The following is a 14357-nucleotide window of genomic DNA, read 5'->3' on the forward strand; positions in this document are numbered from 1 at the left end:
CTTATCTGCCTAAGGATTTGTAATCCTGACAAGTCACTTATGTGATTCATACATCTCTGCAAAAAGCCAACCAGGGGGTGACTCCACTTTCTCTGTTATAATTAAGGAATTCAGGGGTGTCAAATCCCTGCCCTCATCATGTTGACAGTAAATGTCAATGGAGAGCAAAGATTTAGCAACACAAATCACAAACCAGATTCACGTAGAAGTGCGGCGGCGTAACGTATCGTAGATACGTTACACCGCCGCAAGTTTTCATCGCAAGTGCCTGATTCACAAAGCACTTGCAATGAAAACCTACGCTGGCGGCCTCCGGCGTAAGCCCGCGTAATTCAAATGGGCGTGTGCCATTTAAATTAGGCGCGCTCCCGCGCCGGACCTACTGCGCATGCTCCGCTTCAAAATTCCCGCCGTGCTTTGCGCGAAGTGACGTCATTTTTTTCGAACGGCGACGACGTGCAACGTGCGTAGTGTACTTTCGTATTCCCGGACGTTTTACGCAAGACAACAAAAATTGTAAAATTCGACACGGGAACGACGGCCATACTTTAAACAGCACATACGTGTGCTGTCTAAAGTTAGGGCAGGTCAAACGACACCTAAAATTGCCACGGGAAACTATACTAGCGACGACGTACCGAATGCAAAAATCCGCCGTGGATCGCCGTAACTGCTAATTTGCATACCCGACGCTGGAATACGACGCGAACTCCCCCCAGCGGCGGCCGCGGTACTGCATCCTAAGATCCGACAGTGTAAAACAATTACACCTGTCGGATCTTAGGGCTATCTATGCGTAACTGATTCTATGAATCAGTCGCATAGATACTCTGAGAGATACGACGGAGTATCTGAGATACTCCGTTGTATCTCCGCTGTGAATCTGGCCCTCTGTTCTGTCTATTTGTCAGCATCTTCCCTGTCAGCACATGTACATGCAGAACAGTCTAAATGGCTACTAGTGCTGTCTGTCCCTCTTGTGGTTTGAGTACTGCTGTGCAGGGGATAACAGGAGGCGAATATCTAGACAGAATAAGGTACTCATGCTAGTGGTATGTAAAAATACATTTAATTCTTTCTATAACTGCATTAAATGATGTTTTATACCTGCCTGGGGTCACCTTTTAACAAACCAATTTGCAATAGACACATTCTATGTACAAAAATTGTAGCATTAGCTGTCGTCAATGAGTCTAGTATATTGATGTGTTTTCTTATACATTTGATGCAGAGAACAAATAAGCTGTTTCACCTTCATGTATGATGTAAGACCACTGTGGAGATTTCAAATGATGAGAAAAATGTTATTTCTCTAGCGTAAAAAACACATACATTAAGAATCAGAAAAAGAATCATGACATGAGGTAGCTGTGGACATTTTCTTTTCAGAAATAGAAGGGCCATGACTTTCTACTTTTCTTCTCTTTGTTATTCTAGAAGGATGACCACCCCCAGAAATTGGTCGGTGTCTGCCTTCCATCAGGTCTTTCGCACTGCATAGGGGTCCGTGCACTTTAACTGTCTTTCCAAATTTAGAGTAATCGACAGAGTACCTGCCCTCTTCTTCTGTAATAATGGGGACAAAACGGTGACCCCAAATAATTTCTTCAGGCAAGTAAGATGTTCTGGCCTGGGTAGTTATACCTGTTGTTTCTACTACTCCTTCCAGTAAGGCTACCACTTCTAAATCCTGTTGGCAAAGGTCATAAGCTGAGAAGTTGTATAGAGGGCTCTTTTCATCAATTGTGTGGCTTATTATAAGTGGTGAAACTAAGAAAATAGAATTTGTTCCAACAGGGTTTTCTACTTGAATGTCTACCTGAGAGATTGGGATGACCTCACCTTCAGTGGTTGTGGTCTTCTTGACCACCTGGATCTTGATTGAAGCACTAATGATCATACTCTTCCGTAGGTCACCTACTCTGAACATGAAACGGTACTTGCCATCCCGACAAGCTATGACAGCATGTTTACTAAATATTAAAGTCTCAGCCCTACGGTTAGCTTGAGCTGTCTTCATAAAAATACATCCCAACATGACCGCATTGATGATCAAGCCAGATATATTCTGGATAATGAGAATTGTAATAGCCAAGGGGCATTGTTCTGTAACCATACGTCCTCCAAAGCCAATGGTCACCTGAACCTCAATTGAGAAAAGAAAGGCTGAAGTAAAAGACTGAATGTTAGTGACACAAGGTGTATAACTGTTGCGTTTGGGATCAAGATCTCCATGGGCAAAGGCAATAAGCCACCAGGCCATAGCAAACATCATCCAGCTGCATATAAATGTCATTGTGAAGATTAGTAGGCTATGCTGCCACCTGAGGTCTACCATAGTGGTGAAGATATCCTGGAGGAAACGTCCCTGTTCACGGATATTCTTATGAGCCACATTGCAAGCACCATTCTTAGACACAAAGCGGGCTTTTCTGGTCTTGCTTCTGTATTGGGGTTGGGCATCCTTATCTTCTGCAAGCCTAGTTATCAAGTATTCTTCATGGATCAAGCCTTTCCGAGCAAGCATTTTTATAAAGTGAAATAGGTTTGGATTTTCTTTTCAAAAATGGCACATTATCTGTGAAAAGAGAAATTACTGGATTACAAACTGCACACAAGTACTGACTAATTTCACAGAAAATACACATAGATGATATTGGGAACAATAGAGGCTAGAGAAGGTAATTCAAGAATTCCATACCAATTTGTAAGGAACAGGTAACAGTGGGGCAGGAGACATGCTGTATGCCGAATTAAAGCAGTAAGGCATACTGAAGGGGGAAATCTGAGGTGGGCATCAATGTACAGGAATACTCTGCTGGGGACACAAGTAGAAAGGGAGACACAGGTGGACAGGGAGACTCTGCTGTGGGCACAGGTGGACAGGGAGACTCTGCTGGGGACACAGGTGGACAGGGAGACTCTGCTGGGGACACACGTGGACAGGGTGTCAGGGCTGGACTTCTCTTCTCAGTGCTCAAGGCTGTTAATTACCAGCCACTCATTATTTCTGCAGTGACTCACCTGGTTACCATTACCTGCCTCATCAGTCCAGCCTACAGCAAACCCCTTTTTGCTATTTAACCACTTCAATAGGGCATTTTCCCCCCCCCCCCCCTGCCCAGCCAATTTTTAGTTTTCAGCGTGGTCGCACTTTGAATGACAATTGCGCGGTCATGCAAAACTGTACTCAAATAAAAATTTTTCCCCACAAATAGAGCTTTCTTTTGGTGGTATTTGATCACCTCTGCAGTTCTTATTTGTTGTACTATAAACAAAAGAAGAGCGATAAGTTGAAAAAACACAATATTTTTACCTTTTTGCTATAATAAGTATTCTCAGTTTAGGCCGATATGTATTCTTCTACATATTTTTGGTAAAAAAAAAAAAAATCGCAATTCACATTTATACAGCGATCAGTGCTATAAAAATGCACTGATTACTGTATAAATGTCACTGGTAGGGAAGGGGTTAACACTAGGGGGCGATCAAGGGGTTAAATGTGTTACCTAGGGAGTAATTCTAACTGTAGAGGGAGGGGACTCACGTGACCCCTAGGCGACCGGGAAGCCCAGGACGTCATATGATGCCCGCCCAGGATCGGAGATCCCACCTGCAGACGTCCTATGACTATAGGTGGGTAGGGAAGTGGTTAAACTGTCTTGTTCATTCCCTCCATTACCTTTCAAAAATAACAAGCTGCGCAATAGATGTGAAGGTATCCAAATGAGCCAGTACAATCATTAAGCATAAGTGCGTGACAAAATACAATAATAATGATTCTAATGACACAACACAGATAGGATGTCCTATCTGGACAGTGATCCAATGAGTCCCAAAAAATGATCAAATGAATGATATTTTCCAGAAAAACATCAGATATTATTAGCCCAAAAAAACTTGAAGGTGTACAGTCCTCCTATAGGTGAGTTGGTGACATCAAACCAGAGCAAACCCAAGAAAAGTTACGTAATGGGAAAGAGATCCTCCACCTTCTAAATGACTGCCTCTTACCGAAGATGAAGATCCCATCTAGAGATCTTCTGTTGGTGTATGGCCTATAACCCAGCCAGGGTATCTATTTGACAGGATATCCGTTGTCCAGTAATGTATCGATACTCAGCCACTCACAAACAGTCACATATGGTCACAGCCAGGTGAGGAAAGAAAAAGGCCAACATAGCGTAATCCAGTAAACATTTAATAAAAAGATTGGTTTAAAATACACCTACAGTGTGAAGATAAAAATTTGCGTGTGAAATTATATAGCCGGCCGACTAAGACAGCTCATTCCTTCCGGGACTCTCGTTGTGTAGTGGTGACATCAGCACGCCGCTTCTCCCTCAGTGGCGTGCTGACGTCACCACTACACAACGAGAGTCCCAGAAGGAACGAGCTGTGTTAGCCGGCCGGCTATATAATTTCACACGCAAATTTTTATCTTCACACTGTAAGTGTATTTTAACCCAATCTTTTTATTAAATGATGTATCGCCTTAGCCAGTCCCTGGGCAGAAGGAGGAAGTGGGACAGGAAGTCTCACTCCTCCTAAAGCCCCCCCCCCCAAAAAAAAAATTACATTAAATTGTGACATGTAAGGGGGGAGGAGTAGATTAAGCGTAAGTTCCACTTTTGGGTGGAACTCTGCTTTAAATTACCAGATGACTTGGGTAGAATTGTACATGTTGTATTTTATTCCTAATGTGGAGTTCTTTAGACTTGCTCAGTATTCCTGCTTAATTTTTACTGAAATGAGTCCTTGTGCAGCAAGTGGTAAAACTGTGTACTGTTACCTCCTTGTACAGTACTTCTTGCTGCTAGTTTGCTGCAAAGCCATGAGTGTCACCTCATCCTAGTAGCCAGTCATTGCAAAGAAGGTAATGGGGCACTGTTCAGGTAAGAGTTTTTCTTTCAGGTGTATGGAGAGTGAACTATGTGCTCTTGCCATTGAGTCCCTCTGGAATGGCAGGCATTATGCATTTGGGCCTGTATGTTGGCCATACACTCTAAATGAGTGTTTCCCTGTGAAAAGGGTTACCAAGAAGTCCTCTTCAGACTTTTCGATAGAGAAGATACGGATGAACATAACTGCAAGAATGTTACCTTGTTCAAGCAACCAAGGATAAAGATGATGATGACACCTAACAGGTTGTCACATTCATTAAGCACGTGGTCAATACCCTCTAAATGAGTCATTTCCACTCACCCTGTGAAGCGACAGGATTCAGGAAATTGGCACATGTCTCCTACCTAGCTTGTATAACGTCCCAGAAGATTGCCTGTCCACTCCGGGAGCAGAGTGGCAATGGAGGCACAGGCAGAGGGGAGGGGGAGAGGATCGACGCCATGGGCGGTCACATCGCTGGACTGTGGCACAGGTAAGTGTCTGTTTTGTTAAAAGTCAGCAGCTACACTTTTTGTAGCTGCTGACTTTTAATAAACATAAAAAGCCGGGAACTCAGCTTTAAGGCTCATTGTATAGGAATGGAGCAAAAAAAAAAAACATGTTTTCACAGCAGTTGTCAAAATATGCCTTTGTGAAGAGAGAGGTGTCCAGTATTTGGAGTCACCCCCTGTGGTCGGTGTGCCCCTTATGGGTTTGACCAGACACATTACTTTACCATTAGAAGATGATGTGGCCTTCAAGGAAGAACTCATTCATTGCATTTGTTCATAGAAAATGAAGCTTAAATTGACGGCAAGGTTCTGTGATTGTGGACAGTCTGTCTTTCTGCCTCGAGATGCAGAACAGGGTCATCTGACCCCTACACATCCCTTCTGTAATTAGCAGCCCAACTAATCATGGTTCAAAGTATGCCTTTCTCTGCTGCTAGAGAACAAACCAGTGGTAAGGTACTGATTTGTCCTGGTGTTCCTCTCTTCACCTGTCAGCATCTTCATGCCTGGTGTCTATCCAAGAATATGCTACGTCAGAATTTTTTTCCCAGGTCCTCAGTTTTCGTCAGTTTTCTTCAAAGAAATATCGACATGGGCCTGAGTGCAAGCACACTCAAAGGACACATCTCTTCCACATCGGCCCTTAGCAGGACTCAGTGGACATCTTCAATTCTTAAGGCTGTAGTAAAGCTAAGGCCTCCCAGGGCCCCCACGTTTCTACAAGGGACCTCACAATAGTACTCGACTACCTGTCTGCTCCAAAATCCATGATTGAGTTGTCGCTATGGCAATTGTCATTACAGACCTTGTCAGGTGCAGATGCACACCATTGGGGTCAGGAGTGCACCGCTAAGGTAGTGGACCCTACAGCTGACTTCTGCGGATGGAACTCTGGGTGGTTAAGGGAGGCAGGTCCACTGGAGCACCACAGGGAGCTAGAGCATAAGATTCCCCAGGGCGTGGAGTCTAAGGGCCAGCAGGTATTCACCATAGCCTCTAGTGATGAGGATGGACTGGGCTGCAACTGGCTCCAGGTCACGGCCCCCAGAGTCTCCCAGCTCATGCTCACAGTAGACTCATGGGGGATAGAGAGGAAGCAGCAGACGAGGATAACAAGAGATAGTAAGGGTATAAGCCAAAGGTCAGGGCGACTAGCAGACAAACATAGAACACACCAGAGGTCAGGGTCACAAGCAGGCAGGGATAGTCGCAGGAATTGAGTTATGGAATGCCGGCCTAAAGGCAGTAGTCAAATTTATGAGTTAAGTTCTGCAGGTGGGGGTATGGGCGGAGCATACCCAGTAGTAGGCTCGTCAGCAAAAGAAAAATTGCGGTAAATATTTTATATTTAATTTTAAATTTTTTATGCAGAGCACAACACTGCACCTGAATGTTGTAAACATGGCATATAGTAAATAAATGTTTTCTATGGGCCCTTGCATTCAGCCTGCATGCGGTTCAACAGACATGGTTAAACCTCCTATGAATTGTTTATATCTTTTCAGCACTTCAGAGGTGACGTGAGTGCTTCTCCATGCTGGTTAGTTCACTTATTTTATAATACAGAAGTGAAATAAGAAGATGGTTACACACAAAACACCAGGGTGGATAGTAAGGGCTTATTCACACTCACCCCATTGGGCAGTGTTGAGCAGTGTTGTCCAATGCAGTCCCAACACATACACAAGGCAATTTACCTTATGCCTTATTGTTTCAGTTCACACCAACATGCTGAAAAAATTAGGGCGGGTTGCATTTTATGTAGTGCAGCTTGTTGCAACACATTACAAAATGTGATTTCATTCAACTGTATGCATCACAACACAATGCGCTTCTGTGTATAGAGTTGAATGAAAAAAAATTATTTTTTTTATTTTACATTTTAATGCATTGTAATAATGCATCACACTGCCCTACACAATGTATCACCAGCAGGCGTGCATTGTACAAAACATACTGGGCACCCACTGGTGAGAATGACATAATAGGGCACAATTCATTTGTGCCCATGCACATGGGTTCTGCAGCCACCCCTCCACCCTTTTTTGCTTATCTTTCCCACTAGAATAAAAAAAACGTAATTTAAACACCTGGTGTATTTCTGTGTTGTTGCCCCTTTAAGTGTCTATTCAGGTACCTGGGGAAAGGTGTGCTCTGACTGGTCCAGGTAAAGCAGGTGACTGGCTGGAAGGTTTTGGAACCATTTGGACCCTATATAAGGCAGCAGCAGCCACTGTTGGCTGGGCACTGGACTTTGCTCCCCCACCCCACCTCCCTTTCACTGGCACATTTATGTGATTTGTCACCCCCGAATCGGGGGGGACTTTAGCGTTTTTTCAAGTGGTTTATCTGCTCAAGTCCTAAGACTGAGCAGGGATTTTTTTCATTATTAAAGATTTTATTATCAATATGGTATGTTTAATTTGATGAAAATTAAATATGGAATGTTTATATTTTGTTATATCAATATAAGTGCCACCGCCATTATAATGCCACACGTTTTTTTTTACATTTCATTTATTTGTTTATCTGGGAGTGTTTGGTTTGAGTGGGTGGGTGGCGTGGCCTAAAAAAATCCATAAAATAACATGATAAAGACATGCTACTGAAATTCCCCAAAGATATAGGAAGTCGGCTTGTGACTCAACACATCAAATGCCACCTTTAATTGAAATACATTTGAGTATATACAATAACTAGGCATTTATTTGGGCAGAATAACTGTTTAATAAACTATGCAGGGGACAAGAACAAACAACTGTACAATGAAAATAGGTACCAGTGCAGAATCAGTGTCTACGATCATGTTACAGGACTCATGAACAAGTGTCTTTCATCTGTAGTGAAATATAGAAAGCTCAGGTCAGGTTTTCATTACAGCATGCTGGCCTGCTTTCAGCACCAGGGATAGAGCTAGGCATTGGTTGGGGTTTAAAAGATGCTGTTTGACATCTGTAGTAGCGATGCTGGGGTTGCAGCCTGTCCCTTATCTGATGTACATCCCTATATAGGAGGTGGGGTGCCTTATCTATTGTGCATCCCAAAGGAGCAGCTTGCATCCCTTATCTATTCTGCATTCCCATAGGGAAGCTGGGGTTCTCTATCTATTCTACATACCCATAGAAGATATGGGAGCTCTTATCTAATGTGCATCCCCATAGAGGAGTCAGGGTTCCTTTTCTATTGTGTATCCCCATAGAGGAGCTGGGAAGTCTCATGTCATTGTCCAATCCCATAAAGGGTTTCCAATAGAAAAGTTGGTGTGCCTTATTTATTGTACATCTTCAAAGTGGAACTAAGGTCCTTTTATCTATTGTGCATTCTATAGAGGAGTGAGGGTCCATTATCTATTGTAAATCCCCATGAAGAAACTAAAGTGTATTATCTATTGTACATCCCCATAGTGGATCTGGGGTGCCTTATCTATTATATATTTCCATAGAGGAGCTAGAGTCTCCTATCTATTGTACATCTTTGTAGTGGGACTGGGGTTCCATATTTATTGTGCATCCAGCAGAAGAACTGGGGTCCTATTATGGGATGTGCATTTCCATAGAGGAGCTGGGGTGTCTTATCTATTGTGTATTCCCATAGTGGAGCTAGGGTGCGTTATCTATTGTGTTTTCTCATAGTGGAGGTAGTGTGCGTAATTTATTGTGCGACCCTATTGAGAAAGTGGGGTCCCTGATCTATTGTGCATTCTCATAATGGAGCTGGGGTGCCTTATCTATTGTACATCCCCTCAAAGTAGATATGGAGATTATATATTGAGAATCCCCATAGTGGAGCTGGGGTGTCTTATCTATTGTGTATTCTCATAGTAAAAATGTGGTGCCTTATTTATTGTACACACCCAGGGCTGGACTGGGACAAAAATTTGGCCCTGGACTTTTTCCAGACTGGCCCACTTTGACAAGTCTCTCCCATGGCGGCCGGAACAACTCCCGCACCCCCCCCCCCCCCGGCCACCCAAGCCCCCTCTCCCCCTTCACTAGCCATTCTACTTTATTAGAGTAGAACGGCTGGTACTGGTAATCTTTAGGCAGTACCAGTGGGGAAGCTAGACATTATTTCACCCGGGGCAAAGAATCAGTTCATTGCCCCCCCTTATGGGACAAGATTAGGCAGAAGTGAGAAACTCCCAGGCCAGCTATTGAGTCGGCTGTCTGTCCCCTCTCCCATCCTCTGGTCCTCCCCCTGCTTCTCTGTTCCCCCCAGGTGAGCGATGCGGGAAGGAAGAGACAGAGGAGCGGAGGGGGGCGGTGGTCCGCTGTCGCTGAAGCCGGCCCACTGAGCCATCGGCCCACTGGGAAACTCCCTGTAGTCCCAATGGCCAGTCCATCCCTGTACACACCCATACAAGAGCTGGGTGTCTTATCTATTGTGCGTACCCATAGAGGAGTTGGGGTGCTTCATCTATTATACATCCCCTAGAGAAGCTGGGGTGCCTTATCTAATGTGCATGCCCATCGAGTAGTTGTGGTCCCTTATCTATTGTGCATCCCCATAGAACAGCTAGGGTGTCTTATCTATTGAGTATCCCCATTGAGGAGCTGTGGTGTCTTATTTATTGTGCATCCTCAATGAGGAGCTGGGCTGTTTTATGTGTTGAGCATCCCCATAGAAAAGCTAGGGTGTCTTATCTATTGTATATCCCCTATAGAGGCATTAGGGTGCCTTTATATATTGAGTACTATTTTGCATTCTAATGCCGCGTACAGACGGTCGTTTTTTGTGATGAAAAAAAACGACGTTTTTGAAAACGTCATTTAAAATGACCGTGTGTGGGGAAAACGTTGTTTTATGTCTTCTGAAAAACGACAAAAAAAAAAATTCGAACATGCTCTAATTTTTTGTGTCGTTTTTCAAAACGTCGTTTTTTGTGTCAATTAAAATGATCGTGTGTGGGCAAAACGACGTTGAAAACTACGTTTTTAAACCCGCGCATGCTCAGAAGCAAGTTATGAAGCGAGCTTCAATGGAACAGAGTGCCGTCGTACGTGCTGAACGTAACTGCGCTTTGCTAGAGCATTTTGAAAAACGATGGTGTGTAGGCAACGTCGTTTTTGAAAATGAAGTTTCAAAAACGTCGTTTTTTTTCATCACATAAAACGTTGTTTTGTTTCATCACAAAAAACGACCGTCCGTACGCGGCATTATAGTTGAGATGGGGTGCCTAAATTATTGTGCATCCCCATAGAGGACTTTAAGTGCCTTATCTAATATACATCCCCATAGAGGAGCTAGGGTGCCTGTTCTATTGAGTATCTCCATAGAGAAGCTGAGGTGTCTTATTTATTGTGATTTTTTCATAGAGGAACTGGGGTGCCTTATTTATTGTACATATCCATACAGAAGTTGTGTGTCTTATCTATGCTGTGTCCCAATAGAGGAGCTGGGGTGTCTTATCTGTTGAGCATCCCAAAAGAAGAGTATTGGTGTCTTATCTATAGAGCATCCACAGAGAGGAGCTGGGTATCTAATCTATTGTAGATCCCCCATAGAGGAGCTGGAGTCCTTTTTCTATTAAGCATCCCCATAGAAGAGCTGTGGTCCCTTATCTATTACACATCCCCATAGAAGAGCTGGGGTGTAGCAGCACTGGGCCTCTCCACTGGCTGCAATCAATTATTAACTGGGATGCAGGATGGAAGCCGGGAACAATGCAGACAATGGTCACCTGCTTGAGCAATCTTTTGTGTGATTGTGTTTTCCTTACCTTGTTATCCAGGGAAATCTGCAGGCACTGGGGGTCTGTTCACTTTGGGATCAGATCTTCTCCCCCTCTATGCTGGGAGGATGGTACAGTCTAGTGTCCCCAGTGTGTGTATATATGGAGGATGCACAGGCTGCTGCTGCTGATTCAGTGTGGTTTCTGTGGTTACACTCTCCCATTGGCTGGATGAGGGGGTTGTTATCATATGACAGTAAATTGTGTTCCTGCAGGCTAGGTACAATGTGCACTGCTGAGCCCTCCCCTTCCATCTCATCTGTCATTCAGCTGCTACGGACGGTGCAAGCCTTTAACAACGATGTTGCGCTCCAGGAACAATTGTTTCCAATTTAGCAAGATATAATTGCATGGAGACTCGACTGCCTGAGACAGATGATAGTCTATATCTAGAATATGGAGAGTTAATGACTATCTAATATCGTTCAAATGATTCTAGTGAAGGTAAACAGGTAAAAAACCTCATGCATATGAAATTAGACCATCAGATTAAGGGGTGCATAGCTTGCTGCATTCAGAAGAGTCTAAATGCCACTTTTGGATGCGGCAACACTCCATGCTATGACTGCATACAAACTAGCCAATTAGCTGCAGCCAGAACTCCACAGAAATACTGACCCTGGACGCACTATGGGCCAGATTCTCAGAAGAGTTACGACGGTGTATCTCAGGAAACACTGTCGTATCTCTGTTTCTGAGCCCGGGTATCTATGCGAGTGATTCCTAGAATCATTTTCGCATAGATACGGCCAAGATCCGACAGGTGTAAGTCCCTTACACCGTCGGATCTTAGATGTAATGCAACGCCGGCCGCTAGGTGGCGTTTTCGTTCAGGTCTCATTTGACTATGCAAATGAGCCTGATACGCAGATTCCCGAACAAATTTGCGTTGCGTACTCGTCGCTTACGTTATTTCCGTAAGCGTAAGGTTACCCCTGCTATATGAGGGGTAACCTTACGCCAGTCCGCCGTATGCCATGTTAAGTATGGCGTCGGGTCCGCGTTGTCTTTTTCCGTCGGTTACGTCGTTTTCCTAAGTCGTTTTTGAATACGACTTTATGTCAATGACGCACACGTCAGCGTCATTGACGTTTTCCGTCGTGAGCTGGAGCATGCGCACTGGGCTATTTTTCAGCCTGGCGCATGCGCAGTTCAATCGGCACAGGGGCGCGCTTAATTTGAATGCAAGCCGCCCCCTTCGAATTACGCGGCCATACGCTGGGCCATTTACACTACGCCGCCACAAATTACGGAGCAAGTGTTTGGGGAATACGGCACTTGCTCCTGTAAGTTGCAGTGGCGTAGTGTAAATGGCTTACACTACGCCAACGCAGATTCTTAGAGAATCTGGCCCATTGTCTGCATCTAGGGTCGGTCAGAGGTTCAAATGAGCAGTTACAGCAGCATATAGAACTGCCAGATCTTGCCGGAGACTGTCACTAGCCACCCCTGTGCATCCGTGTGAATGTCGTCTAACACATACAAAAGAAAAGTACTGGTGCACTAAAAAGATTTTAATTACAGCAAACCACAGTCCTTAAAGGGTAACTCCAATTTCATGGGAAAAATAAATAAATATAATATAGCATATACAATTGCTACAAAAGCTGTATTCCTTTTCTTTTCAATCTGTAACGCTGTATTTTTCTGTCACAAATTGCAATATGGCAATAGAAAATATGTACAAAAAGGGGGAGTATAGCCTCAGATAATAAAAAAGTAATATTGATAAAAATGTACCATCATCCAAGTTAATATGGAAAAGGGGGAAGGGTAAGGGCAAAACGAATAGTTGCTGAGGCTAGACTTAAGGATATGCCCACCCAAAAGTTTGTGGACTATTTCGGTACTGATGGAAAGCAATAAGAGTTGTTGAATTAAAAAGGATTTATTACAGAATAAAAAATACAGAACAATCATACAGATCAGTTTTGCGGGTATACCGCTTCTTTTGGGTGGGCATATCCTCAAGTCTAGCCTCAACAACTATTCTTTTTGCCCTTACCCTTCCCCTTTTTCCAATAGAAAATTTGTCTCAAAGCCAGTGAGACCAGGAAGTGAGAGGAAATAAGAGCTGCAAACATGCTCAGGGCTGGATCGAATGAGGGTTTAAAAGAGGGGGGGATACTGATGCCTAAAATGTTGTTACCTTATTGCAAGGACTGCATTAAGGTAAGAAATGTTTAAGCTTTATAACCACTTTAATTGCTTCTAAATTGATGATGACACTGCAACTTTCCTCATTAGAATACTGCTAGTGCATCAGCTGATTAACAATGAAAACATCACTTCCATTCAGATTCACTCTGCAGAAAACCAACAGCTTTTTCTTCAGAGCAAAAACAGGTAGGAATCAGAAAATACATTTAAAAACAATCTCTGCAATGTATTGTTTCCTTTTCTCAACAAAAGTGGAGTTACCTTTTAAATTAAATAACTTAACAAATGACACCCCACAATAGATCTGTCACATAAAACACACATCAGAGCTGTACATTCAAACATGTTTGCTGTATATTAAATCTGAACGCCAAGAAATATAACATTATTCCTTTCAGTGGGGTGTGCATGCACTGCAATGCTTGTTTATGTCTAGAAAAGCAGTTTTACTTGCTCAACACTCAGTGGCAGTTGGTGCTATTTTTTTTAGGGGGGGCAGAAAACAATCCTGAACGGATGCCCTGAGAGCATGAATTACATGTTCAGGGCATACCTCTCCAGGTCTAAATAGCAAATGCTTCTGATCCTTGTTTCTTTTAGTGAACCCCTATATGGTCCAGTCAATGAGCCATACGGTACATAACATATAGTTGCAGACTAAGGGTTCCTAGTCTAAGGGATACCACACATTCATAAGCCTATATTAAAACTATATTATACTGTTTACAGTATACCCCCCTCTCTCTGCATGCCCCTGTTGATGACTCTCTTAGTCGAAACACGTCGCACCTGCATTACTGCACACCATACTGGTTTTATATTTATTTGTTCATGTGATCACTTTTATCATTTTTTGTGTCATTTCCTGTATGACGATTTTATTTCAATAAACCGTCATTGTTTTTTTATGACCTGCACCATTTGGAGCATCTTTTTCTTTTGTTCCTGCCATATTTGGAGTCCACACGGATTCATTCCAACATCCATCTGCTAGTGGAAGGAGTATCGTTCTCATATTCCAGACTTCTGGACCTACCTTCGTAGAACCTCTACAGACTGGGCAACCAGCG

At 43.4% G+C, this 14357-nt stretch overlaps 1 protein-coding gene across 1 annotated transcript; it reads right to left on the reverse strand.

Annotated features, from left to right (window-relative positions):
• Positions 1 to 1047: 1047 nt before the first annotated feature.
• Positions 1048 to 11273, reverse strand: LOC120916502 (ATP-sensitive inward rectifier potassium channel 11-like). Its single transcript, XM_040327501.1, has 2 exons — positions 11116 to 11273; positions 1048 to 2578 (listed from the first exon to the last, which is right to left on the reverse strand). Exon 2 carries the CDS (start codon positions 2525 to 2527, stop codon positions 1334 to 1336), a length of 1194 nt encoding a protein of 397 aa, XP_040183435.1. The 5' UTR covers positions 2528 to 2578; positions 11116 to 11273; the 3' UTR covers positions 1048 to 1333.
• Positions 11274 to 14357: the final 3084 nt, after the last annotated feature.

The sequence above is a fragment of the Rana temporaria genome, chromosome 10 (assembly GCF_905171775.1).
Source record: "Rana temporaria chromosome 10, aRanTem1.1, whole genome shotgun sequence".
NCBI classification, from domain to species: Eukaryota; Metazoa; Chordata; class Amphibia; order Anura; family Ranidae; genus Rana; species Rana temporaria.

Coding starts and splice junctions, on each gene's coding strand:
- LOC120916502 (XM_040327501.1), bottom strand. CDS start 2,527: ATGCTTGCTCGGAAAGGCTTGATCCATGAAGAATACTTGATAACTAGG.